The sequence below is a fragment of the Tremella mesenterica genome (assembly GCF_000271645.1).
Source record: "Tremella mesenterica DSM 1558 unplaced genomic scaffold TREMEscaffold_2, whole genome shotgun sequence".
In the NCBI taxonomy this organism is placed as follows: domain Eukaryota; kingdom Fungi; phylum Basidiomycota; class Tremellomycetes; order Tremellales; family Tremellaceae; genus Tremella; species Tremella mesenterica.
In genome coordinates this window covers 530298-557579 of record NW_006711226.1, presented here as the reverse complement: position 1 = coordinate 557579, position 27282 = coordinate 530298, and the positions used below count along the sequence as shown (strand labels likewise).

The 27282-nt window shown below is 47.3% G+C and overlaps 8 protein-coding genes across 8 annotated transcripts; 6 read left to right on the top strand and 2 right to left on the bottom strand.

Annotated features, from left to right (window-relative positions):
* Nucleotides 1-292: 292 nt before the first annotated feature.
* On the top strand, nucleotides 293-2846 carry TREMEDRAFT_27125 (uncharacterized protein; the record flags this gene model as incomplete). Its single annotated transcript, XM_007002242.1, has 11 exons — nucleotides 293-500; nucleotides 564-906; nucleotides 1007-1121; nucleotides 1189-1272; nucleotides 1322-1511; nucleotides 1681-1786; nucleotides 1854-1994; nucleotides 2091-2132; nucleotides 2178-2326; nucleotides 2396-2498; nucleotides 2636-2846. 11 exons carry the CDS (start codon nucleotides 293-295, stop codon nucleotides 2844-2846), a joined length of 1692 nt encoding a protein of 563 aa, XP_007002304.1.
* A 537-nt stretch (nucleotides 2847-3383) lies between these two features.
* On the bottom strand, nucleotides 3384-4828 carry TREMEDRAFT_60042 (uncharacterized protein; the record flags this gene model as incomplete). Its single annotated transcript, XM_007002632.1, has 4 exons — nucleotides 3384-3574; nucleotides 4088-4160; nucleotides 4440-4556; nucleotides 4700-4828. The coding sequence occupies 4 exons, from the start codon at nucleotides 4826-4828 to the stop codon at nucleotides 3384-3386; spliced, it is 510 nt and encodes a 169-aa protein (XP_007002694.1).
* A 1204-nt stretch (nucleotides 4829-6032) lies between these two features.
* TREMEDRAFT_28240 (uncharacterized protein) lies at nucleotides 6033-8596 on the top strand (the record flags this gene model as incomplete). Its single annotated transcript, XM_007002383.1, has 13 exons — nucleotides 6033-6228; nucleotides 6312-6519; nucleotides 6638-6769; nucleotides 6844-6958; nucleotides 7003-7086; nucleotides 7132-7362; nucleotides 7398-7428; nucleotides 7478-7580; nucleotides 7625-7765; nucleotides 7868-7909; nucleotides 7953-8104; nucleotides 8194-8296; nucleotides 8398-8596. The coding sequence occupies 13 exons, from the start codon at nucleotides 6033-6035 to the stop codon at nucleotides 8594-8596; spliced, it is 1737 nt and encodes a 578-aa protein (XP_007002445.1).
* A 425-nt stretch (nucleotides 8597-9021) lies between these two features.
* On the top strand, nucleotides 9022-11785 carry TREMEDRAFT_60040 (uncharacterized protein; the record flags this gene model as incomplete). Its single annotated transcript, XM_007002631.1, has 13 exons — nucleotides 9022-9223; nucleotides 9302-9509; nucleotides 9619-9750; nucleotides 9889-10003; nucleotides 10067-10156; nucleotides 10202-10458; nucleotides 10502-10515; nucleotides 10545-10662; nucleotides 10748-10891; nucleotides 10993-11034; nucleotides 11086-11234; nucleotides 11347-11449; nucleotides 11596-11785. 13 exons carry the CDS (start codon nucleotides 9022-9024, stop codon nucleotides 11783-11785), a joined length of 1764 nt encoding a protein of 587 aa, XP_007002693.1.
* Nucleotides 11786-12142: 357 nt separating this feature from the next.
* TREMEDRAFT_60039 (uncharacterized protein) lies at nucleotides 12143-14433 on the top strand (the record flags this gene model as incomplete). Its single annotated transcript, XM_007002630.1, has 6 exons — nucleotides 12143-12389; nucleotides 12624-12742; nucleotides 12888-13035; nucleotides 13081-13132; nucleotides 13379-14068; nucleotides 14310-14433. The coding sequence occupies 6 exons, from the start codon at nucleotides 12143-12145 to the stop codon at nucleotides 14431-14433; spliced, it is 1380 nt and encodes a 459-aa protein (XP_007002692.1).
* A 439-nt stretch (nucleotides 14434-14872) lies between these two features.
* Nucleotides 14873-16702, bottom strand: TREMEDRAFT_28352 (uncharacterized protein; the record flags this gene model as incomplete). Its single annotated transcript, XM_007002399.1, has 3 exons — nucleotides 14873-15826; nucleotides 16100-16365; nucleotides 16630-16702. The coding sequence occupies 3 exons, from the start codon at nucleotides 16700-16702 to the stop codon at nucleotides 14873-14875; spliced, it is 1293 nt and encodes a 430-aa protein (XP_007002461.1).
* Nucleotides 16703-17361: 659 nt separating this feature from the next.
* Nucleotides 17362-18027, top strand: TREMEDRAFT_19532 (uncharacterized protein; the record flags this gene model as incomplete). The annotated part of the gene is made up of 3 exons (XM_007002185.2): nucleotides 17362-17412; nucleotides 17629-17734; nucleotides 17861-18027. Coding segments are annotated over 3 exons (324 nt in total), but the record flags the coding sequence as incomplete, so codon positions are not given.
* A 1242-nt stretch (nucleotides 18028-19269) lies between these two features.
* TREMEDRAFT_42578 (uncharacterized protein) lies at nucleotides 19270-26581 on the top strand (the record flags this gene model as incomplete). Its single annotated transcript, XM_007002467.1, has 7 exons — nucleotides 19270-19372; nucleotides 19457-21455; nucleotides 21499-21784; nucleotides 21829-24069; nucleotides 24184-24973; nucleotides 25212-25885; nucleotides 26274-26581. The coding sequence occupies 7 exons, from the start codon at nucleotides 19270-19272 to the stop codon at nucleotides 26481-26483; spliced, it is 6303 nt and encodes a 2100-aa protein (XP_007002529.1). The 3' UTR covers nucleotides 26484-26581.
* Nucleotides 26582-27282: the final 701 nt, after the last annotated feature.

Here is a 27282-nt window from a genome sequence, read left to right as displayed (position 1 = left end):
CAGCCAACACGGCATCAAGCCATAATCAAATCCGTCAAGGTTGGTGGCTAGGCATGAGCGGGTTTAGACGGGAGCTGATGGTCTGACGGTACCCTACTCGGCTGCTGGCATTCGCCTGCCGTCTTCTCCCCACTGACGTAACCATCCTTCTTACTTGGCACCAACTTGCCCCGTCCGCCCCGTCCGGATCTCCCGCAATTGACCTCCATAGCAGTATTAACATGATGTGTCCTCAAATATCTGTTCTTATCCCCATCTCCTTCTTTCTGTCCAGCCCCCAGACTCTCCCAACATGCTCCCTCTCCTACTCCTGTCCACCTTGTCAGTCGCCCTCGTCGGAGCCTCTCCCATCTCAACAAGAGCCAACGACACTGTCCCCCGCATACCGCAGGTCACCATCATCCCTTCTACCTCGAACGGAGAAGGTATCACTCTGACAGGTGTTGCTTACCCTCAATTCAAACAGGATGTGTACCTCGGTATCCCGTTTGCTGAACCTCGTGAGTACAACTCCTGCTCTTCATGATGCTCATTCGAAGAGTTGAAGATGAACTCACTTGCAGCGGTTGGAGATTTGAGATTTCGTCCTCCTCAATCAAAAGTCTACAATAGCTCATCTTTCAACGCTACCGTCCAATCACCTGCCTGTCTCCAGAACCCAAACACCTCCCTATCCGGGGATAGCGGGATAAGCGAAGATTGCTTGTATCTCAATGTCTATACTCCAGAGGGATGGGGTCCTCAAAGTCCTCCTATCCCAGTCATGGTGTGGATATACGGAGGGTCGTATCAAGCTGGAGCGACGAGCAGCTACAACGCCACGGCTCTTATGGCAAGAGGAATGGCGACGAACAGGCCTTTCATTTTTGTCGCTGTGGCCTATCGGCTGAATATCCTTGGATTTGGGTGAGTGACTAGGCCTACCTGGCCTGATCCCGCCCATCTACTTGCCGTCTCATTGGTCCAGTTTCTGGAAGCAAAGATACGTCATCACTGACTTCGGCAGCTATGGCGCCGAAATTGCTACTAATAACGCCGCCAATCTTGGTCTCAGAGACATCACTCTCGGCCTTCAGTGGGTTCAGGACAATATATGGGCATTCGGTGGAGATCCGACACAAGTGAGTCTAGGAATATCTCTTCCTGTCCTAGAGTGCAAATCTTGGGCTTGCGGCTGAATGTCAACAGGTCACGGCGTTCGGTCAATCGGCAGGGGCTATCTCCATCTCTTTGTTGTATCTTAACCAAAATACCACCCTATTCCGATCAGCTGTAAGTCATCTTCCGTGTCACTCGGCTCGATTCAGCTTTGACCTTGCAGATAATGGAATCAGGAGCACAAAGCGTAGCTCCATTGGGTCCCACTGCAACCACGTGGCAAGTAGGCTACGACCTGCTCACCGAGTTTTCCGGATGTGCTGCTGTTGCCGCGGCAGCCGTGGCAGGCAATAGTACCTCGAACTCGACGACTGTCGTTGGCTCCGCTGCTTACAATCAATCCACCTTTGAATGTCTGAAGGCACTGCCGGCGCCCGCTCTGCTCAACGCTACTCTCCAGGTTGTCAACCTCACTGGGGCCGCGTGAGTAGTTTCAACTACTGTGAACATATGACAGAGCTGACACGCAGTTTCATATATGGTCAGTTGATGTTGTTCAGTGTGCGAGCAATAGCTGATGAGTAGGCCCAAGCATCGATGGAGACCTCATCCCAGACTCGCCCCATACAATGCTGCAGGAAGGCAAATTCGCTCAAATCCCTTTCATCTCCGGTAATTGTCTGGATGAGTGAGTGCCTGTCTTTTCTGACTTGTTGCTTCCAGACACCGAAGGGAGCAAGCAGCTGACAAGTCAGGGGAACTTCGTTCGTGCCTACATCCGTGACGAACGAAACCCAGGTGGGCCTGTACATTGAAGCGGCCGAACCAGTACATCCCAACGTGTCAATCATTGGAGATCTGTTTCAGCTATACCCGAACAATGCTACGTTGGGATCGTGAGTCCATTCCCATCTCTTCCTCGCTCATTTTGCATTCCGCAACCTCTTCACTCTCGCGGTGTATCTTTTGACGTGGTCTCAGCTGACTTGCAGACCATATGGGACCGGCAATGAGACGTTCGGCTTCGCTCCTGAGTGAGTCACTACCTGCATCGTCGGTTATTCAAAATTGACAAGTAGATTCAAACAAATCGCTGCCATTGTCGGTGACGCGCAATTCCAGGCCAATCGTCGATGGTTCCTCGAACAAGCTAGGGCGCATGGACAATCAGACACTTGGTCATACCTCTGGACTGAGCCACCGGCGGGACTTGCAGCGTACAGGGGAGGTCAGTCATTTCTTCATCACTCGCTCAGCGGATGGTATCCAGGTGAGGAGGGGAGAAGCTGATGATCAGTGGCTCATAGTTCGGAGGTCTACTATGTGTTTGGGTTTACTACACCGGAAACAGGTTATAATGCTTCACAGGTTGCTTTAGCGAGTCGAGTGGAGGATTACTGGTCAGTTCTTTTCATACCCCCACCCCGACCCACTCCGACATCCGTCGCCTGCTTCACAGCACCTCGAAACAATGAAATCAAGTCGTGTCGGTTGTTGAAAGAGCCGTACCGTCAGATCATCAATAGCTAACGGACAGGATCAACTTTGCTTATTATACCGATCCCAACGGTCCTTCTGGTACGACCTCAAACCTGACATACTGGCCGGCGTATGGCTCCAATTCCACCATGTTGCAATTTGCCGCGGGTAACGACACGCTCATCCCTGATACGTACCGCAAGACTCAGATGGACTTCTTTAATGGTAACCCTACCGCTTTCAATTATCGACGTTCATTGTACGGCTGATGCGACGATGAAAAGGCTGTTGTGTCTCAAAATGTCAGCTTCATGGGAATCAGAGCATGATCAAAATGAAGGGATTCCTGTCAGACAAGGGATATGTGTAGTGTAGTGTCAAAATTATCTGTCGATGGTATACAGCAATAATGCATGCTATCAGTGATGAGCTTGTTTATCCTTGCTCGATTCTCAATCGCAATGGTCTAGCATCATGTGTACAGCACGCTTCTTGAGTTTATGCGAGGATCAAAGTGCGAAGGTAAGGTCTCAAGTTGGACGTCATGCATCATCTCTTAAGATTACATACTGTATCATACAAGGGCTATCATACGAAAGATGGTGTTGAAACTGTCATGATAGTACACCCCTGTGGACAATGATATGAATAGGGATGGGAGAAGAGTGGAGGTGTCATGGAACTAATCCAAAAACACGGTGCTCACGATGGTCAGAGACCAGTATCCATTTCCAAAGCAGATTGAAGAGTAACCCGCGAGACATTCGTCAAACTGACTTACTTTATAAGTCGATCAAGATTTATGATCAAGGATGATCAGGGACGGTCCATAGATTGATGTTGGGGTATCGTTGAGAATCAGAAGGACTCGGTCGGATGATATATGCTGAGGAGTCGATTCCGGAGGTAGAAGCTGATGCAGGAGCAGGGAAAGGGGCGGGGAAAGAGTTGACCCGTACTTGAGGAGCGATGGGTTTGGGACGGAAAGTAGAAGGAGCTTTGCGATGAGCAGGGGTCGGTCGAACCGGCTCATAGCACGTTTCAACCTACCAAGATGGAGGACCAGAAGGGGTTGTTAGAGGGCTGGAACTCGGCCCATAGGGCGGTTCACCTGTCCCAGATGGAAGATGAGAACGGGTCATTGGAGGGCTGGAACTCGGCTCATAGGGCGGTTCACCTGTCCAAGATGGAAGATGAGAACGGGTCCTTGGAGGGCTGAAACTCGGCGCATAGGGCGGTTCACCTGTCCAAGATGGAAGATGAGAATGGGTCATTGGAGGGCCGAAACTCGGCTCATAGGGCGGTTCACCTGTCCAAGATGGAAGATGAGAACGGGTCCTTGGAGGGCTGGGCCTTGGCCCATAGCACGATTCAGCTGTCCAAGATGGAAGATGAGAATGGGTCCTTGGAGGGCTGGAACTCGGCGCATAGCGCGGTTCACCTGTCCAAGGTGGAGATTGAGGACGGGTTGTTGATGGTTGAGGTCGATTTGGAGTGTAGGTACGCTGACCTTGCCAGAAAGATGGATAAGGGGTGGATTGAGTTGGAGTGGTGTACGTGGAATTGGGCCTCGAAGTGGGAATCTTGGAGGTCAGCGAGATCGACAAGATAAGCAATTTGTTTGTAACCTAGCATGTATCACCTCGTATGTATCAACTGATCAACAAGTCTAAAACGAATGATGTGTCCTTCCCGACTCTTCTAACAACTAAGGGGAAATAGAGCATCACAAGCCAGTTGGCTCAAAATGATGAGATAGGATATATAACAATAACATTTGATGGAGAAATAGGTGATGCATTGGTAGTATGTAGGGAACGAAGGAGTGAGGGGGAAAAGATATGGGAATAATGAACACTCACGTTGTTTCCTCCTACAGAAAGCTTTCTATCGATAAGCGCTCGTTTGGTAGGGTCCAGAAGAATTTCAGAGGAAACACATCCTTGACGATACATGATAGCGCCGTCTGGTGTTCGATTCTATATCATTCAGCTAACCTTTATCTTCTCCACCGGACATGTAGATCGATGAACATACTATTCTTCTTGATAGAAAGGGGGTAAGGTATAGACAAGAGTGATGAGAAATGTGATAGGAAAAGTTTCAGAAAGGAAAAGCTTACCTTGTCAGGATGAAACTTCAAAGCCATCTTTCTAAAAGCACTCTCTATCTCATTCTTAGTAGCATTGTGACCTACTTGTAGGATGAGATAAGGGTTGAGACCAGATTCTTCTTCAGTTAGAGAAACCATGATTGTTAAGGACTTCTACGTCGGCGTAAAGGGTACTAGGTAAGTAGTGAAAGACTTGATGAGATGATGGTTTCCCACTTGGGTGAGTGTGTTTTATGAGACATCAGGAAGGTATTTATGAGAAAATGGGCGTGGGTCGATAAGAAGTATACAAAAGACACGCTTGGTAACCCCCTCGATACGATTAAGCGGGAATGGATGGTCGGAAGTTCATCAAGTGAAAATAGATTCACTTTGACGTTTGTATGTTGGGGCGCCATTTCGAATCAGATAGTATCCCAATGACCACAGATCCACAAATAGAACACGATTTTAACATGTATGGATGACGACGCTTCATCATGAGGGAACAAGAAGAATGAATCAGTCGACGATTAGAGCTGGTGATCATCGATAGACCGAGGGCAAACTCGTTGCTGCGGATAACGAGTCAGTGATGGCTGCCGCGGTTAATGGTAATATGTAAGGACACTAGTCTGTCATCTTTCATTGATCACTGACCTGGGCTGGCTGGATTCGCTATCTCGCTAGTCTCACGATTTCTGGTCTCTTGATCACTTGGTCTCTGCTGGATGTGAACCATTAGCCGTTGATGGCACGATGGTAACGGTGTCCGAAGTTCGGGAACGAGGATCATGTCACAAGACCCAGGGTTTCACGCGGAGTTTCTCGGGGTTGTAACCTCGTTTCAATGTGGCGGCTCACCTCGACTAACCGGGCCCTGAGGCCCTGCACTTAACTCTTGCCTCTGATCAACTTTCTTAAATCATCGTGGAGCTATGATTCCATGGACCATGGGCCATGAATGAGTCTCGCAAGTCACTCAAGATAACATCCTCCACCTAAACACACCCACCTGTGAGTGGCACACCGACAAAAAGGCCTCCACCTCCATGGAGATAGGCGGCGTGATAAACTACGAGTAGTGTTCCTTTTCTCGGATCTCGGACATGGCAACTCTCCATGGTCTCTGTGATCTCTGATCTCTCACCATTAGCCTGGCCCTTTGCCGTCTGACCGAACTGCTGACAATTCTCACTAGTGGTGTCATCTCTCCGACTCCGCTACCGACCTCGGGTGCGCAAGATCCCATCACTGCGTCCTCCGTTCTCCACATCCAACATTCTTCGGGGACGTGCTCACTATAAAGAATGACAAGTCTCGGTCCCCAAACCCGATTACTTCTTACTAAGCAGCAGCTCAGATGATCTTCTATAACCTCATCCTGCCAGCTTACTTACTTTCTTGCGTAAAGGCGTCTTCTCCAGGCAAAAGAGTCGATGAACCTCAGGTGACGATCTATCCCTCCACCTCAGATGGACAAGGCATCATTCTCACGGGGATCACTTTCCCTCAATTTGGTCAAAATGTTTTCTTGAGTACCCCATACGCTGAACCTCGTAAGTTCGCCTATAGCATCCCTTCAACCCTCCGAGCTGCCTGGATTGGTACAGTAGTAGTGAGACGCATTGTTGACTATCAGCCGTGGGAGATTTGAGATTCCGTCCTCCGGAAGCCAAAGTGTTCAACGCTTCTTCCTATGCTGCGACTTCACAACCTCCCGCATGTCTTCAGTTGAACAACACGTTGATAGGATCTTTCGGAGTCAGCGAAGACTGCCTGTACCTCAATGTCTTTACTCCCCAAGGATGGGGACCTAACAGTCCCCCACTCCCGGTTATGGTCTACGTGTGAGTTTCCTTCGCCTCACCAAGTGACAGTCCTCCACTGGCTCCTCGCTCTACCCCTTGCATCTCCTCTTCACCTCCGTCCTAAGCACGCATATGTCCGCCAGGAGCTGATGAACAGACACGGAGGTGCATTCCAGGCCGGTGGGATCTCTGGATACAATGCCACTGCTATCCTTGAACGTGGGATTGCTACAAACAGACCAGTCATCTTTGTGGCCATAGCATATCGGCTGAACATACTAGGGTTTGGGTAAGTAACAATCGCTATCTCATTTCGTTTGCGGGGGGCTCATCTCACTTCGTGGGCCTTGCTAAATGTCCTAGATCCGGGTCAGATATCGCTGCCAACGGTGCGGCCAATCTTGGTCTCAAAGATCTCCAACTTGGGTTCCAATGGGTTCAAGAGAATATCTGGGCGTTCGGTGGTGATCCCACTCAGGTACGTCTTCTTGCTATGCCATGTTTGTCTCTGCTAATGTCCAGGTCACCGCTTTTGGCCAATCTGCTGGAGCCACTGCTATCACCCTTTTATACTTGAATCAGAACACTACCCTTTTCCGATCAGCTGTGAGTTATTCCAATCCCGAGTCCATCATCTTTGACCCGTTCCAGATCATGGAATCTGGCGCTCAGGGCACTACTCCCATCGGCCCCACTTCTACCACATGGCAAGCAACTTACGACCTCTTCGCCGAATTTTCTGGTTGCATGGCGCCAGCGTCCACCTCCACCCATGCCACTGTTGGCTCCCGTGACTCTGCCGGATCTAATACTACGACTTTCGACTGTATAAAAGCATTGTCGGCTGAGGCAATCGTGGACGCCACGGCTTCAGTGGTCAATGTGACCGGTGTGGCGTAAGTTCATCTCTCTTCGAGTTGACATCTCTGACAGGCAGGTTCATCTATGGTCAGCTTCTAACCTTCTATATACACTCTATGAAGATCTAACGCCTCAGCTCCTAGTATAGACGGCGAAATCATCACTGATTCCCCCCATACCTTGTTGGCGGAAGGAAAATTCTCCAAACTGCCCTTCATCACCGGTAACTGCGTAGACGAGTGAAGTCATTTTCTCTGTGTTGGAAAGATATGCTGACATAAAGAGGTACACCATTCGTGCCCACTTCGGTGACGAATGAGACACAGGTCGGTATGTACATTGACTCTTTCGAGCCGGTACCACCCAATACGACAGTTTTGCAAGACCTTTTCCAGGTCTATCCAGACGATCCTTCTCTTGGCTCGTGAGTCCATACTTCTGCAAACCTTTGGGCACAATATACGCAGGATAGACGGGAGACGATCTTGCCATTTACACTTGTTGAGTGTTTCATGCTGAAGCATAGACCATATGGAACCGGGAACGAGACTTTCGGTCTGGCACCTGAGTGAGATCCGCGTTCAACTCATCGTGCAATGATTGACTTGTAGATTTAAGCAGATTGCTTCCATTTTTGGTGACGCATTGTTCCAAGCGAATCGAAGATGGCTCTTGAAACAAGCAAGAGATCATGGACAACCCAAGATCTGGTCGTATCTATGGACAGAACCGCCCATCGGAATCTCTCCTCCATATCAAGGAGGTTCGTCGTTTCACCCTTCGCATTTCTCGTTACTCGAAATCAATGATCTGGGCAGACAAGGTAGAAGAGGACGCGTAGCTGACATGCAGTCGCCCATGGGTGCGAAGTGTACTACGTCTACGGCTTTGTCAGAGCCGAAACTGGCTATAACGCAGAGCAAGTGGCTCTGGCGCAGCGTGTAGAGGATTATTGGTGAGTCTTCTATCCTCTCTCCGTAACTCGACCCCTTGCCGGACCGCGGGAAGGTGACCTGATACAGGATTGGCTCCATGGGAGGGAAAACTGATGGAAAGGCTCAACTTCGCCTACTTCTCTGATCCCAATGGACAGTCAAATCTGGCCCTCACATATTGGCCAACGTACGGTAGTAATCTGACAATGCTCGAATTTGCGGCGGGCAACGATACCCTCATTGTGGACGAATACAGGAAAGAGCAAATGGATTTTTTGAACGACAATCCGAAAGCTTTCAACTATCGCCGAGGGCTCTGACGGGGCAGTCGAGAAGGAGCACCCTTGACAGAAGGGAGGATTTGTTGGACAAGGTAAGTTGAGTATGTCACTTGTCGTAGTTCCATGAACAATGTGGAGGTATCGAAGAAGTTTTGACTTCCCACTTATCGACTGACGTGATCCAGAGACGAGAATCCAGTCGTGGCATCTCTCGGATCACACCCTTCTTCCTCTCACAACACACAGATTGTCGGATCTTCAATGAGAACAGATGCCCTGCCCGATCAGCTCATCGCTTTACACTGCCTTTCACCTCGGCAACGGCGTGATCTCAACAACAAAATCTGACGTACTCATATTTTACAGGCGATCGTACTATGCGACCGCATGCTTCAGGCTGCTGGATATATTTATGGCCATGAACTGAGTTCTGCCCCACTCTTTGGCTTTTCACCAAGTCGCTGATGTTGCTGCTTTCTCTAGGTGCCCTCATCTGGGCGTCGGGCCTTCTCGCTGCCGCTGCAGTGGTCAATATCTCCACTGCGCGAGCTCCTAGAGTGACCATCCACCCTCCAAAATCAAAGCGCAAAAATGTCACCATTACGGGGGTATCTTTCCCCACGTTCAAACAAGACGTCTATCTAGGTATACCATACGCTCAGCCTCGTAAGTCTGTCATATCCCACTCACTCTTCTGTTCCACATTACAAGATCATCAACTTATGTTTTGATACTGACGGACAGCGGTCGGTGACTTACGATTCCGTCCTCCCCAACCGAAGACTTTTACCACTTCATCGTTCAACGCCACGGCTCAACCTCCAGGTTGTATACAGATCAATAGCACTTTCATTGGTTCTTATGGTATCAGCGAAGATTGTCTTTATCTCAATGTGTTCACTCCGGAAGGATGGGGTCCGCAGAGTCCTCCGCTGCCAGTGATGGTTTGGGTGTGAGTGTCGATCGATTTTCTCATCACACCATTTATCACCATAAGAAACTTGTCCGGTCTGGGTGAGGTTGTGAATTGTCAGATTAGCTTGACAACGCTTTGACCTCAGATATGGCGGTAGTTTTCAAGTGGGGACAATCACAACATACAACGCTACCTCTTTGATGGCTCGAGGGATAGAGACTGGAAAACCATCAATTTTTGTAGCTACCAATTATCGATTGAATGTTCTTGGTTTTGGGTGAGTGTGTCCTTGCTCCCTACCACTCGACTCTTCTCTTTTTTCTCTCTCCTCCTCTTCTCCCAGACACTTCCCCGACATACGCATGGTACAGTATCTCTATGGTTACATTGACTTGTGCATGGCTGATGCTTTCAGATATGGTGCTGAAATCGCCTTGAATCACGCGGCCAATCTAGGATTGAGAGATCTCCATCTTGGCTTTCAATGGATACAGGACAACATACATGCCTTTGGCGGAGACCCCAACAAAGTACGTTCTTCTAGGCGCTTCTCGTTCAGCATCATATCCATTGTATTGGTCGCTGACGTGGAGGTCACAGCCTTCGGTCAATCAGCCGGGGCAGTCGCCATTTCACTCATGTATCTCAATACGAGCTCTCATGCTCCACTCTTCCGATCTGCTGTAAGTCTCTTCCAAAGTTTGTCAGTCTATCGAAGCTGATATCAGATCATGGAGTCTGGGGCACAAAGTGTTGTCCCCATTGGACCTACGAATACCACCTGGCAAATAGGTTATGACCTCCTGGCCAAGTTCTCCGGTTGTGCTGCTCGAGCCGCGACGTCATTGAGGAAAAAAGACAAGAGAATCGCTAACTACGTCGGTTCAGCGGCTTATAATCAATCGACTTTTTTGTGTCTTAAAGCCTTACCGGCAGACGAGCTGCTCGATGCTCTCGTTAAGGTGTCCAATGTGACTGGTCCTGCGTGAGTTTGATCATCTTTGTCATGAATTAACTGACATCTGTAGTGGGTTGATTTTCGGTGAGCTTGAGACATTGATACGATGTAAGGGTTCAAGCGTTTAGGTCCAAGTATCGATGGTGATCTCATCACTGATTCTCCGCATACTTTGTTGCAAAAAGGAGAATTTGTCAAATTACCTTTCATCACAGGGAGCTGTCTGGATGAGTGAGCAAACGTTATGCTCTCTTCCACCTACACCTCCGTCTGTCAACGACATGAGGGTTTAAATGTACACGTGTTGACGCGTTAGGGGTACAGACGCTGCGCCAGTCACCCAAGTCAAGAATGAGAATCAAGTCAAATCGTTCATCAGCTCTTTCGAACCTTCGCCCATCGAGCCGGCCGTTATTGACGGCCTTTTGAAACTATATCCTGACGTTCCCGCACTTGGCTCGTGAGTCATCTCTTACGATCTCTTACCTCTCTCTCACTTTACATCCTTTTCTCGGTGTAATCATGTATGTTAACAATGCACCATGTGATGCTGACGTCTAGACCATACAATACGGGTAATCAAACGTTCGGATTTGCCTCAGAGTAAGTCTACATTGATCCTTGCGTTATGTGAAGTCAATTCTTGACACATAGGTTCAAACAGCTCGCCGCCATGTTCGGTGATCTCCTTCTTCAAGCAGGTCGGAGATGGTTTTTACAACAAGCTCGAGCACATGGTCAGCGTGATACTTGGACGTATCTCTGGACAGAGCCTTCAGTGGGATTTGAGCCGTATACGGGGGGTGAGTAAATGGCCCTTGTGTCATTCTTTTCCCATCTCAGCCCGTCTCATCACATATTCTTCATCAACCAGTTTGAGGTGATTATGAATTTTGACAAAATGCTAATGCTTAGTCGCACATGGTTCCGAGCTGTACTACGTGTTTGGATTGGCGAGGAATTTTACGGGGTATGATGCCGCTCAAGTGGCTTTAGTCCAGCGTGTGCAAGATTACTGGTGAGTCTGATATCTTCGTCTCCTGTTCAAGTACCATACATACTCTCCACATTGGAACAGCAATCAGCAATGTGGTTGTCTTGCATCGAGCAAGGGATATGCCTGATAAGGTGGTGGATATGAAGTGAGGGATTGCTGATAGATAGGATCAACTTCGCTTACTATTCCGATCCTAATGGTCCCCCTGGCTCGACCTCTTCTTTGAAATATTGGCCTACATACGGAGAGAATTCGACCATGCTTCAATTTGGCCGGAATGACAGTTTGATCTTTGATACGTACAGGAAGAAACAATTTGATTATATCCTTAGTCATCCTGAGGCATTCAACTATTGAACATATCTCCGCGTTGTAGTATCCCAATGAAATCCGACTTGTAGATGTACTCGTATCACGCACTATGCAAGACTTGGTTCGCAGAGATCTGAAGTGGAGGTGTCTTTGATAAAGTACGAGTACGAATTAGACGGCGTTGCCGGGCCGGACCTTAATCGGAAGACAACTTCCGCGACCTCCGTGATAAACCCTCGGGAAATCTTCCGTGTAATCTACACAGTATCACCTTCAAATCCTACCCAATAGTCTAGGCAGATATGTAAATACTTTATTACTCCCTCTCTATCTCTATCTCATCCATTCATTCATTCATTTCTTCTTCTTCGTGTGAATACTCAAAGAAGAGGTTTTGACAAAATGACAATCCCTTCAAACTTCCTCACTGCTACAGAGACCATAGCTCTTATCAACGATGGGAAACTCACCGTCACTCAATTGGCTTTGGATCATTTCGCAAGATACGAAGCTAGAGATGCTGAAGTTGAAGCTTGGGCTTATATCAACAAAGATCATATTTTAAAAGAAGCTAAAAGACTCGATGATCTTCCTAAAGAGAAAAGAGGTCCTCTTCATGGTATGATCTTGGGTGTGAAAGATATGATCAGTGAGTTGGATCGGTTCCTTCCTTCGAAAAACTTTTTTGCTACTTCTATCTCATTCCCTCGTTTCTTACCTTTCTCAAACTCCTGATGTCTGGATGGATTGTTTGATACGATACCAATGAATCGACCTGATAATTTCCGGTCTCGACTTGAGACTTTTGAAAGGGTTTCTAGGAAATAGGATGAGATTTGGATAGAAAAAAAGAAAAGAAAAGAAAGTTGAATTGATATTTTAGACACCTACGATTTACCAACTCAACATAATTCGCCAATCTACAAAGGTCATCAACCTGGTGTTGACGCTGCTCCCGTAGCTGTATGTCGTGCTCTTGGAGCTTTGATCTACGGAAAGACTGTGAGTTCTCTTCACCTCCCCTGAGCCTCCTACCTTCGCCTCTGAGACACACATATTCTACGTACATACATACTACTTTCAACCTGATGAAAATCGATATGTTTAGAAAGGTCATAGTTATGTAAGTTAAAATAGTAACCATCAGCACACTACCGAATTCGCCTCGACTGGCGTAGGCCCCCCAGCTCATAACGCTTACGACCCCGCTCGTACTCCCGGTGGATCTTCTTCCGGGTCCGGTGCAGCCGTCGGTGATTATCAATGTCAGATCGCTTTTGGTACTCAGACCGGAGGTGAGTAGTTGCAGTGGTTTGTGAAAGATTAGACTAATGAGATAGGTAGTACTATCAGACCTGGTAGTTTCAACAATATCTTCGCTATGAAGCCTACGTGAGCGTTGATTTATTTGCTCTCCCCCTTCAATCTTGATCACCACACATCATGTCGTTCCCTCTCCCAACACCCTTCCCATGTTCGCCCTCTGTGGATGATCTTCCCTACTTCACCTCTGATCACTTTCGATCCTTACCCACCTCTGACATTCCCTACGCACTAATTCTTTTTTTAATGAAAGCTTTTGGGCAAGGATACGTCTGCTCCCAAATTCCCATATCGTGACCATTATCTGACAACCAGCTGGAGTGCCATCTCTCGTGAAGGTCTTAAAATCTTCTCTGTCACTCTCGACACCCTCGGTCTTTACTCTCGTTCCGTATCCGATCTTCAACTTCTAGCTTACGCATTCCGTTTGATCGATGATGTTCCACCTCCTCTTACACCTAAACCTCTTTCGGAATGTACGTTCGGATATACCAAAACTCACTCTTGGTACATTTCCGGTGGTCCTTCTCCAGAGCTCATCAGAGCTTATGAAACATCTAAAGAGATTTTACTTTCAGCAGGAGCCAAGATTGAAGAATTTGAAATGCCACCTGAATTCAACGATTTAGCTCTACTTCGTAATCGATACATTATGGCAGGTGAAGGACGTGCTGCCTTTTTACCAGAATACGTTGCCAATCGTTGGGGTCTTTCCGATCAATTAGCCTCTCATGTTGAAAATAAACAATTCGTTATAACTCGTCAAATGCAATTACAAGCTTATGATGAAATTGCAGCTTTACGTCCTATCGTAGATGGAATGTTAGGTAAATATGACGCTGTGGTAACTCCTAGTGTACCTGGTGAAGCTCCTATCGGTTTAGGAAGTACGGGTGATGCTCGTTTCTGTAGTATGTGGACGGCGCTTCATGTTCCTTGTGTACAAATCCCAGGTTTCGCGAGTGAGAATGGTATGCCAATTGGTTTGACCCTTGTTGGACCTAGGTGAGTGATAAGTGTTTCTTTCTCTTATCTCACATAGAATCAGTCATGTGATATCCTTCATCTATTCTTTCTTCTCCCGTCCCTAATCTTCCCCCCATTTTTCTTCGACTCATTTAACCTGGAGTTGTCGTGAAAACTCCATATCGAAGGTACGATCGTGAAGATACGATGGACATATCATGAATACATGTCAAGAGAAATCCATGTTATTCCCATGTTGAGAACACGACCTAATTCACAGATACCACGACCAAAAACTTCTCTCCACCTCGAAAGCCGTAGCGGCAGTATGGAACGGATACGACAATGCTAAACTTGTGAAACTCCCCGGTGAACCCGCCGAGGCAGTTCACGCCAAGCCTTAAAGTGTTAGCCTCATCTCGGCGATACCTATAGCCTAGAGGTGATGTTGTCGATAAAAATTGACAGAAGTGAGAAGATGATAGATACAGTAGAAATCTTGGGAAATGGTTGAAGTGAAATTTGAGAGATAAAAATTAGGTAGATGTTAGAGTGATGGGTATGCATTTGATCTTGTCGACTAGTCTGGTATTCATCTTACGAGCACTCGTACTCTGCCATCAACAGTTTATGTGCGGTAACATTTCCCTCAGCACTTACTTTCAAGCAGTGAAATATCAGGACTAAGAAGAGGAAACTGTTAGTTGTTCGTCGTAAAATCGTAATTATCACACAACGACACTTTCATATCTAACAACATTTGCCAACTACAATTTATGGTAGCATGGTAGCAGTAAAGCAGTAGCTCATATTAGAGCATTGTGAAAAATGATACTCTACATCTCAACTTAAATTCAATTGTCCCACATTTAATTGTACTTGACGATCCCCTTCCTCGGGATACTTATCCAATTCCCATTTATCCCATTTACCTCTTTTCAACCATTCTTCTTTTAAACCAATCACAACTTCATCAACATCTTCAACCCATTTAACTTTCATCTTCCTTTCTCTTAAAACGTTCCATCTTCTTTTCAAACTACCTTCATCTTTAGCTTCATGTATTAAACCGATAAATTGATTTTCCGATAAAGCTTCTGAATCTTCTGAACAATGTTTAATTATTAAATATAATATTTCTTCAGGTAATCCTAATAAATTAAATCCTTCCATATTTTCCATTTTCCTTTCATTAGAAATATCCTTCATGACTTCTTCTGCTATTCGATCGACTGATTTAGGTGAAGCATTTAATAATATTCTGGCTATCGGTAGACATTTCAAAGCTGCTTTTTGTGTTCTTTTCGTGAGATTTCTATTCCTTAATAAAAGTGATGGTAATCTCTCATGAACTTGATAATTCAATATCCTTTCTTCTGTTCTTCTATCCATACATTCTTCTGGGGAAGTAAATTGAGAAGGATCGAAATTTGGGAATAAAGATAAATCAGGTTTAATATCGTTTGCTAATAAACCTAATTGTTTTAAAGTGAAATTATGAGATTCGATAGTGTCGATGATTTTGGTAACGGAATCCGCTCCTAGGGAATTACCATTAAGTTCGAGTAGGTCTAAAGGTCGACTTCGAGGAGAACGAAGGAAGTTGGTTATGGAATCGGTCAAAGATGGAGTGATGTTACATGCTGATAAATAGAGTTTCTGTAGGTTTGGGGAATCTAATGAAAGGAATAAAGTGGAGAGGGAAGAAGGGAGAAGGGTTTTGTTATTGGTCAGAGAAAGACTGGTGAGGTTTGAGGAGTTTAGGGAATGGATAATTGAAGTGAGGTTTTTTCGAAGCTGCATGTGTTAGCCAAGAATTGAGTTATGATAACCATTGTCTGTAAATATAGAGACCAATCTTCTATAATGGAATGACCTCGAGACTACGGACTCCAGCCAAATCAACTTCAAGGAAAGAACGATTACCCCTTCTTGACCGTACAGCCATGAAAGTCAATACCTGATATTCGTTTCAGAGACAAGAGAAATGTGGCTTTAGGATGAATCCCATGATTCGTTATGTGAAGAAAGAGATGTAGGCAAATGGGTGAGGAGATAAGACTGACCCACCTCAATTTGATTAGCTTGTAACAACACTTCACGCATACAAACATCTTTCTTCGCATAACCTAAAACACATTCCAACCCTTCATCCGTTATCCCATTCGTACCCAAATTGATCTGTTTCAAACCCCATAGATCGTCCGGGGTGGAATACCTCATACGTAGATGTTGCAATCCAAGAAAAAGAGTTTTGATTCCTGTTGATCCTAGTAGATTGTGAGAGATGTCAAGACGACGGATTTGACGACTGAGTTGAGGAAGGATACGTATTGCTGGGTGTCAGACTAAAGCTTCTCATTATTCTTCCCTTGACTACAAGTACTCAGAGTCGCCGATTACTAAACGAACACGCTTCAATGAGGAGGAAAGCCTAAGGGTCAAGGGTTAAGGGTCAAGAGGGAGATGTGACATGAACTGGTAGCTTGTAGATCCGGATAGGAGTAAAGGAAGCTTCTGGTCATATATGATTGTCCGCACATTGGCCTTGGAGAAGGGGAAGAGGCTACAAAGAAACGAATGAGTGGGCAAGAACTCACCACCATCTTCACCTACAAACCCATGATCAGGTAGATAGACTAAATCCGAACTGGAACGCAAGACCACCGCCATTTTCACTCGACACGAAATATGGATACGTCCTATCTCGTTCTCAGTCCTCCTCTACTTGTCGGGTGTGGGATCGGACAAGGTGGTAATACACTCGGCTGGATGCTAAATGCTCTCAAGAAGTAAAATTAAAAAGTTGTCCTATGTGTATATGGATATGAATGGGCGTTGGGACGAAGTGGAGGAATGGAAAAGACTGGAAAGATCGTTGTTACCGACGACCGAAGAAGGGGGTTCCTTTCTTCCTGCCAATGCCGCCGTGTTCAACCAAAATATGAGTGTCGATTCCCAGAAGATCAATTGAAGAGGTAGAAGCAATAAGCAACAAGGATAAGCATTAGGTCTGATTCGGCAGTCAAGAGCCAGAGGATACAAGTATAGTCTCATCGTTATCGACGTCGGCGTCAGAAGGGTGCACGTGACGTCAGATCGGGAGCACAAAAGTCAAAAGTGGGGAATTCCTCGATGGCAACATAACAGTACACCCATTACCCATGCGTCTCCCTCTACTCGCTAGCTCCAGCTTTTTGAGGATCAACAAAGCGATTCAACCAGCGTTCGGTAGAAGATTTTTACAGCAGACGGGAAAGATACATACCGATAACATGTCCACTCCCGCATGCCCTAACGCACCTCCTGCTCCCGCTCCTGCCCCTCCCCCGAGAAATCCGACGAGAGTACCGGGTCCTATTGAGAGTGCTATGCAAGCCAAGGTGGGTTCTTTACTTGACATTCCTCAAGCCCACGGCAATAGAACCTTCGAACAGTGTATGCTTCTTGGGAAAAATCCGGTCAAGAGTCGAGACACCGATGGAGCACTGATTTGGTAAAAGTTCCGGAGTAGGAACGATACATTGGGAGACATGATCCGAGTTGTTCGAAGGTGGAGGATGGTAGAGCGATAAGACGTTGCGCGTTGCTGATCTCAGCTCATGGAAGCTCTTCACCCGACGTTGATAAGAATACAAAACGACTCTTCTCAACATTCTCACCATTCTGCTATGCGTGCGATGGGAGGAGGATCAGGCGAGACGCGTGAGTGGTTCTGCTTTCAATCTCATCACCGTATCAATCTCACATCTTCCATCTCAGCACACACTTCGATACCATCATAGAAGTCACATGTTGCATGACAGATCCACTGATCCACTGATACGATAGACTTTGCGGTACATATAGTCTCATCCGAGTTCAAAGGATTACCTCAAATAACAAGACACAGGTTGGTCAATTCTTTGTTGAAAGAAGAGTTTGAAAATGGGTTACATGCGTTGAGTTTGAGGTTGAAGACGCCTGAAGAGTGGAAGGTTGAATTGGGGCCAGAGTGACCGGAATGAGGTCATGATGTGATGTTTGAATGACTAGCACTATGTCATTTCCTCATGATCTGCATCGCATGCCTCGTGTGTGTTGTGAAGGGCAGGTACTTAGGACAGCTGAGAGACTACCCGCCTATGGCATGACGTAACATGCGTAGCACGGGCGATGTGGTCGCTCTTGGACGCCCTTGTCGCTATGACGCTTACTTACGCTGCGAGAGACTGAAAGACTGGATGAGGCAAGTGCGGTACGAGATTAATGCGGGGTAAGGCAGGACCCACGCCTGACGCCTGAGAAGTGTGTCAGATCCTTCCACGCATAACGCACTAAGGAAGAGGTCCGAGCGATGTACGTGCCGACATGCTAAATGTTAAACCATCACACCTTCGATCAGCAACAAACTTGTGAACCAGGGTGTGTAGACATCCAACCTTCCCCGGTCAACGTATCGTTCACGTCTCTTATCGTCAATGCGCCGATGAGATTGAGGGCCAGATGAGATAATCAAAGAGAAGGATGAATGAAATTAACCCTCTGCATCATGAATCTTTGGAAGAATGAGATCGGAATGTTTGATCGGCGATTTGTCCCCAAAGGACGCTAATTCTTGATACCCCGGAATGACTACATTGTCACACGACGAGTCCCATACAGTACCAACCAATATGCGTAGAAGGGAACAAAGGAGATGCTGGGCTGGTGAGCACCACAGGGAATGCAGTACTGTACGAGTTGTAGCTGATACCACTGGTAGAATAAAGTACGAGTGAAGATGTTTGGAAGACATTGCAAGCCAGGTGGCAGGTGGATCGATGAAAAGCCACGTGTTGTAGGAATTCGGAATTCACTCCGAGATGCTGTTATCAATGAAGGCTAGCCAATCACAGTGCGTCCTGATGACTTTTTCAGGTCCGAAATTGATGGTTCTGCCCTGAAGCCGAGGTTACCCGAGCCAATCCGACTGACTGCATTTTCCCATTTTCACTCCTCCCCTCCCAAATCGCACTCAAAAAAAGTTTCCCTCTCTTTCAATCAATCTTGTTTCTCGATTTCACCCAAAGTATATATACATAACAAAAAACATAACAAGTCACTTGTCTGTATCTCATCGTCCTTCTCTCTGGCTGAAAAGCCTCCTTTCTTCTACAACTTCGCCTCCCATCTGATCTTCTCTCTGTGAGTATATCCTTCTTGCCAAGTGTGGAGCTGACAGTGGAGCATCCCGTCCAAACCACCCTCTTCGCCACATAATGTGCGGTGTGGGTTTCATCTGTCATATCAAAGGTCATGCCAGTCATAAGATCGTTAGCGATGCTCGTAATATTCTATGTAACATGACCCATCGTGGAGCGGGTGAGTCTCTCCGATCCTCCCGGATATTCACTCTCCCCCAACCGCTTCACAAAACCTGTCAGATGATCGCGGCTAATATTCCAGTCGGTGCAGATGCCCGAGATGGTGATGGTGCCGGTGTCATGACTGGTATCCCTCATGACTTCTTTGTCCGAGAATGTGCATACTCCTTCACTGCCCACCTCCCCGCCGAAGGTCAATATGCCGTCGGGAACGTTTTTCTCTCTCCCGTCGACTACGCCTCTCAACAAACCATCTTCGAGCAGATCGCCCAATCACTCGGTCTCCGTGTCCTCGGATGGCGTGAAGTTCCCAAAGACAACTCCATCCTCGGTCCTGCTTCCATGAGCCGCGAACCCAAAATCATGCAACCTTTCGTCGTCCTCGAAGAACATTACGGTCCAGGACAAGAGAGTCAACAAGGAGTCTTTGACGAGAGAATGTTTCTTCGTCAACTTTACGTCCTGCGTAAACAGGCTACCCACAAAATTAGCCTCGATGCTGGCTTCTACATCTGTTCCCTTACTCCCACCAACATTGTTTACAAAGGTCAATTGGCTCCTGTTCAAGTGTACAACTATTATCACGATCTCAACCATGTCCTCTACTCCTCTCATTTCGCCCTCGTTCACTCACGTTTCTCCACCAACACATTCCCTTCTTGGGACCGTGCTCAGCCTATGCGATGGGCCGCCCACAACGGTGAGATCAATACTGTCCGAGGCAACAAAAATTGGATGCGTGCACGAGAGGGTCACCTCAAATCGGAACACTTTGGCGACGAATTACCACTCCTCTATCCCATCGTCGAAAGTGGCGGTTCCGACTCTGCTGCGTTCGACAACGTTCTCGAGTTACTCGTCGTCAATGGTGTACTCACTCTCCCCGAAGCAGTCATGATGCTTGTCCCTGAAGCATGGCAGAACAACGATCTCATGGAGCCAGAAAAGAAGGCCTTTTACGCTTGGGCTGGATGTTTGATGGAACCATGGGACGGTCCTGCACTCTTCACCTTCTCTGACGGTCGCTTCTGTGGAGCCAACCTCGATCGTAACGGTCTTCGTCCTTGCCGATTTGTTGTCACCTCAGACGACATCATGGTTTGTGCTTCGGAAGTAGGGACGATCGCTCTTGAGCCGGAGAAGATCATTCAGAAGGGACGATTGAAGCCTGGTAGGATGTTATTGGTAGATACAAAGGAAGGACGTATCGTCGATGATCGTGAGCTCAAGCTCAACACCGCTCGTCGGCAGCCTTTTGCCAACTGGGTCGAGTCACAGGTTCTCAAACTCCCTGACGTCGTCCGCAGAGTCATGCGTCAACAATCAATTGCCGTGCAGCTCGATAACGAGCCCCTCAGCACCGACCCTAAATTGCTTGCCTTTGGTTACACCATTGAACAGCTCAACATGCTCATGCTTCCCATGGTACAAGAAGGTCATGAAGCTCTCGGGTCCATGGGTAACGATGCGGCTATCGCGTGCATGTCCAACACTCCTCGTTCAGTGTACGACTATTTCCGCCAGCTCTTCGCTCAAGTCACCAACCCGCCCATCGATCCCATTCGAGAATCTATCGTCATGTCCCTCGAGACCATGGTCGGACCTGAAGGTAATCTCCTCGAAATAAAAGCCAGTCAATGTCACCGTCTCCACCTCAAATCCCCAATTCTCACCATTGAAGAGATGACAGCATTGAAACACTTCAAGCTCTCACACGCCTCTTGGCCATCTGTGGTAATTGATATTACATTCGACAAAGCGGAAGGTCTTCCTGGGTACCGTAACTCCCTCAACAGGGTTCGACAGGAAGCCCTCAATGCTGTCGAGGCAGGATTCAAGGTCATCATCCTCTCTGACCGCGCAACTAGTGTCGATCGCGTCGCTCTCTCTGGTATTCTGGCCGTTGGTGGAGTGCACCACTTCCTGGTAGGGAAGAAGAAGCGTTCAGACGTGGCCATCATGATCGAAACCGGTGAGGCTCGAGAAGTGCATCACATGTGTGCTCTCGTTGGGTACGGTGCCGATGCCATCTGCCCCTGGCTGATTATGGAAATGATTCACAAAGTCGAACGAGAGGGAATGTGAGTCATTGTGCAGTCCATTTGTACGAGACTGACAGCATAGGGCTAAAGACGGGCAAACCGCAGAGAAGCTTATCGCAAACTACCAGAAGGCGACGGACGAGGGTATCCTCAAAGTTCTATCGAAGATGGGTGTGTCCACCTTGGCATCCTACAAAGGTGCTCAGCTCTTCGAAATTCTTGGATTACACGAGGAAGTAGTAAAGGAATGTTTCGTCGGGACCGCCTCCCGTGTTCAAGGAGCAAATTTCGAGCTCCTGGCTATGGACGCTTTCGAATTCCACGAACGAGCTTGGCCTTCTCGCGAGACTATCAGCGTACCTGGTATGGTGAGTGATCAAGCTGTCGATTATAATACATGCTGACAAGGTAGCCCGAGAGTGGCGAATATCATTATCGTCAAGGATCCGAGATGCGTGTCAACGACCCGGTCTCCATCGCCTCTCTGCAGGATGCTGTCCGACAGAAGAATCAATCGGCATATGACACTTACTCGAAGAACTCATACGAGGCTACCAAACGTGCGACTATGCGTGGTCTCCTTGATTTCGCCTTTGATCAAGCTACTCCTGTCCCCATTGACCAGGTCGAGCCATGGAACGAGATTGTCCGTCGTTGCGTCACCGGTGCCATGTCGTACGGTTCCATCTCGATGGAAGCACATACCACTCTTGCTATTGCCATGAATCGTCTCGGCGGTAAATCCAACACAGGTGAAGGTGGTGAGGATGCCGAGAGATCGATTCCTATCCCTGGACCTGGCGCCAATTCGGACGGTCAGCCTTTCACTCACGCCATGGAGTTGAAACCCGTATGGGATTCACGACGCTCTGCTATCAAGCAAGTGGCGTCAGGTCGATTCGGTGTTACGTCCAACTATCTTGCCGATTCGGATGAATTGCAAATCAAGATGGCTCAAGGTGCCAAACCTGGTGAGGGAGGTGAACTCCCCGGTCACAAGGTTTCAACGTCCATTGGTCGTACTCGTCATTCCACACCTGGTGTCACTCTCGTTTCTCCTCCTCCCCATCACGATATCTACTCTATCGAAGATTTGAAACAACTCATCTACGATTTGAAAGCTTCCAACCCCCGAGCCCGTGTATCAGTCAAACTCGTATCCGAGGTTGGTGTCGGTATCGTTGCTTCCGGTGTAGCAAAGGCCAAAGCAGACCACATTACCATCTCAGGTCATGATGGTGGTACTGGTGCGGCGAAATGGACATCGATCAAGTACGCCGGTCTTCCTTGGGAACTCGGTCTGGCGGAAACACATCAAACCTTGGTGCTCAACAATCTTCGTGGTCGAGTCACCGTTCAGACCGATGGACAGATTCGTACCGGTCGCGACGTTGCCATCGCCACTTTACTCGGAGCCGAAGAGTGGGGTTTCGCTACCACTCCTCTCATTGCCATGGGTTGTATCATGATGAAGGCTTGTCACAAGAACACCTGTCCGGTCGGTATCGCGACTCAGGATCCAGCACTGCGTGCCAAATTCGCTGGTCAACCTGAACAGGTGATCAACTTCTTCTACTACATCATTGAAGAGCTGCGTAATATCATGGCCAAGTTAGGGTTCAGGACGATCAATGAAATGGTTGGTAGAGCAGACATGCTCATGGTGGACGAATCACTTCGTACCCCTAAAACTCGACTTCTAGACTTATCCCCTATTCTCAAACCCGCCCATCTCCTTCGCAAAGATGTCGCTACGTACCGGGTCCGCCCACAAGATCACAAACACTACCTCCGTTTGGACAACAAATTCATTGATGAGGCAGAGCCTGCATTGCAGAAAGGTCTCCCTGTCGAAATTGATTGTGAGGTTCTCAACACGGATCGTGCCCTTGGTACGACGTTGTCCTATAAGGTCAGCAAACAATACGGAGAAGCTGGTTTACCCAGAGACACAATTCATATCAACATGAAAGGTTCTGCTGGTCAATCTCTCGGGGCTTTCCTCGCTCCGGGTATCACCATCCAACTTGAAGGTGATGCCAACGATTACGTCGGTAAAGGTCTTTCCGGCGGTCGTCTTATCGTCTACCCTCCTGCACAATCCCCGTTTAAGGCGGAGGAGAACATCATCATTGGAAACGTTTGTTTCTTCGGTGCTACCTCTGGTCAAGCCTTCATTCGTGGTATCGCCGCTGAACGATTTGCGGTGCGTAACTCGGGCGCTACTCTGGTGGTGGAGGGTACGGGTGATCATGGTTGTGAATACATGACTGGTGGTCGTGTTGTCGTCCTCGGTCTTACTGGTCGAAACTTCGCGGCTGGTATGTCTGGAGGTATCGCATACGTCCTGGACATGGCACACAGCTTCGCTCCCAAAGTTAACAATGGTACTGTCGAATTGGGACCGGTCAATGATCCTCAGGAAATCGCAGAGCTCAGAAGTTTGATCGAAGATCACAGACATTACACTGGATCTGAAATTGCCGATCGAGTATTGCGCAACTTCCATCATTTCCTTCCTATGTTCGTACGTGTCATGCCTCTTGATTACAAGCGTGTTTTGGATGAAGAAGCGGCTAGGATAGCAGAAGAAAAGAAACGTCAATCTGTCATTGACCTCATTCCCTCTCAAACAGCTTCTCAAGTCGACTTGGTAGCTACTGGTTACGATCCTACTCTTCCTCAGAATGCCAACGTTCTCACCATGCCCACTCCTTTAGCTATTACTCCAACACAGACAGGAAACTCGGCACCGTCGACTCCCAAGCCCACTGAACCTTCCATTATCGATGTGGAAGATGCCATGATAGATGAAAGCATGACTAAAGAAAGATTAGCCAAAGTTGATAAAACTCGTGGTTTCATGAAATACAAACGACTCAATGAAGCTTATCGACCTCCTCGTAAACGTGTCAAGGATTGGAAAGAAATTTCAACTCGACTTTCCACAGCCGAATTGAAATATCAATCTGCAAGATGTATGGATTGTGGTATTCCCTTTTGTCAATCTGATACTGGATGTCCTATCGCAAACGTCATACCTAAATGGAATACTCTAGTGTTCGAAGAACGATGGTTGGACGCTTTGAACAGATTACTCAAAACAAACAATTTTCCAGAGTTTACAGGTCGTGTTTGTCCTGCACCATGTGAATCGGCATGTGTGTTGGGGATTAACGAATTACCAGTAGGAATCAAAAGTATCGAATGCGCAATCATTGATAAAGGTTACGAAATGGGTTGGATGGTACCTCAACCTCCTCACACTCGAACGGGTAAAAGGGTTGCTATTATAGGTTCAGGTCCTGCGGGTTTGGCAGCTGCAGATCAATTGAATCATGCTGGTCATACTGTTACAGTGTATGAGAGAAACGATAGGATTGGAGGTTTGTTAATGTATGGAATCCCGAATATGAAATTGGATAAAAAGGTAGTACAAAGAAGAGTCGATTTGATGTCTGCCGAAGGTGTAAATTTCGTCACGGGAGCTCATGTGGGTGTTGATACGGATGCGGAGGTTATAAAGGCTGAACATGATGCTGTGGTGATTGCTACTGGTGAGCCAAATCTCTTCTCCACATTGCCGACTCTTTGTCTTCATGCTTTTACCTTTTGCTATCATCTTTCCATTCTCTTACCTTCATGGCTTCTCACCATTGCATGCTTCCGGTGTGTGCCTCGAAGCTGGCTGAACGATCACCCACGGTAATTTCTCCTTCTTATCTCTCAACTGTGGCCCCCGCGCATGACCAGCGCTATACATACTTGACCTGAGGATTTCTCGCTGACATCCAGGCGCTACATGGCCTCGTGATCTCAAACTCCCTAACAGGGACAATGACGCCATTCAATTCGCCATGAACTTCCTTCACCCCAACACCAAATCCCTCCTCGATTCCCAACACGAAGACGGTTCCTACATCTCCGCCAGAGGCAAAGACGTAATCGTTATCGGTGGTGGTGATACAGGAAACGATTGTATCGGTACTTCAGTCAGACACGGTGCTAAATCTATTGTCAATTTCGAACTTCTCCCTGAACCTCCTGCCAGTCGTGCAACAGGAAACCCATGGCCTCAATTCGCTCGTATCAAACGAAAAGATTACGGTCATAGTGAAGCAGAGGTATGTATCAATAACGGTCGTGATCCTCGTGAATACTCGATCTCAACAAAAAGATTCGTAGTGGATGAAGAAGGGAAATTGACCGGTTTGGATACTGTCAAAGTTGAATGGACTCAAGTTGGTGGACAATGGAAAATGGAGGAAATTAAAGGTAGTGAAAAGTTTTATCCTGCTCAATTGGTTTTGCTCGCTTTGGGCTTCTTGGGACCTCAATCGGAATGTATCAAAGCTTTCGGTGTCAAACAGGATCCAAGGACGAATATCGCTACTCCTCAAGGTAAATATAATACCAATGTGGATGGCGTGTTTGCAGCTGGGGATTGTAGGAGAGGACAATCTTTGATCGTGAGTTGGTTTTGCAGTCATATCTTTCCTTAATATTTGATTTTATCTTTCATATCCCGTCGTAATATTCCCCTTCGTATAAGTGTCTCAAATACGCCCTTATCATCTCATCCACTCTCTACATTCCGGCTTTGGTTTCCCATGTGACATCCCGAATTCATCTTTTACCCACCTGATCCACTACCTCATCCCCACTCTGGTGTCTCATGCCATCTCCCCAATTCGCCTCCCATCCGTCTGACCACTCTGCTCATCAAACTGGCATCATCTGTCACCACCTGACCACCCTACCTCATCAAACTAGCATTTTCTCTCCGCTCTCTTCATTCCTTTAATCTGAAGCGACATGGTCGAACTTGTTCCACAGGGTAATCTTGCTAACTCACAGGTATGGGGTATCAAAGAAGGTCGTCAAGTAGCAGAAGAAGTCGATACCTACCTCAGTGGTTCAACAAGACTTCCCTTCCAAGGTTCTATCCCTAGACGTCAATGGATCGCTCCACCCGTATCGCGACACCTCATCAACGGATTCACCGACAAGAATGGGTTAGGACAGGATAGGGCGGGAATGGATACGGAGATCGCTGTTGGTGCTTAGAGAATTTGACTTTCGGGATAGGGAAGGTGAAAATTGTTTGTTAGACCCTGTGCCGGTTGATATGGTGTACGTGATGCATCTGTTCATTTTCTTGCTTCACGACTATCTCCTTCTCCGATATTTCCACACGTTCGATGACTTTGCTTGAAATGGACGATTCGGCTTAGCCTCCCCGCCTGAGTATGTGACTATTTATACGCCTTCACCTCCATTGTATCCAAATTGTGGTTTCTCACGATTCCACCTTTGTACTGCTTGAATACCTTGTAGACCTCCGCCCGCGGTCTCACCCGTCAAGAATAGCCTTCAACCACGATTGAATGTCGGTCAGGTCTCCGCCTTGCCGTCTGCAAGAGATATAAACCTTGTCACGGACTCACCCTCTGAACTTATCCATCATCTCTTCTACCCATTGCCTTCAGACATCTAAACTAAAGACAACAATATCATGTCTCATCAAGAAACGGATAACTCGAGTAATGGAAGCACTGACACTCTCATCAACCCTGTCCCTAGTGATAATATTGACTCGGAGGAGAGCCAGCCTCATACTGACGACTCAGATCCTTCTCACTCCTCAATTCCCGACCCCGACGGAAACGATGTCATGAACACGAATGTTATCACCACATTGACGACAAATAACTTTTGGGCAGTTATGATGTTCGTCTCCCAACAACGGGCAGGTCGGAATCCCGACCCCCAACAAGCTACGACATTAGGTATACAAGTTGGTAATCAGTTGCTTCGATTTTGTGGTTCAGGTCAGGAAGTGAAGTATGAGTATCCTTTTGATGAT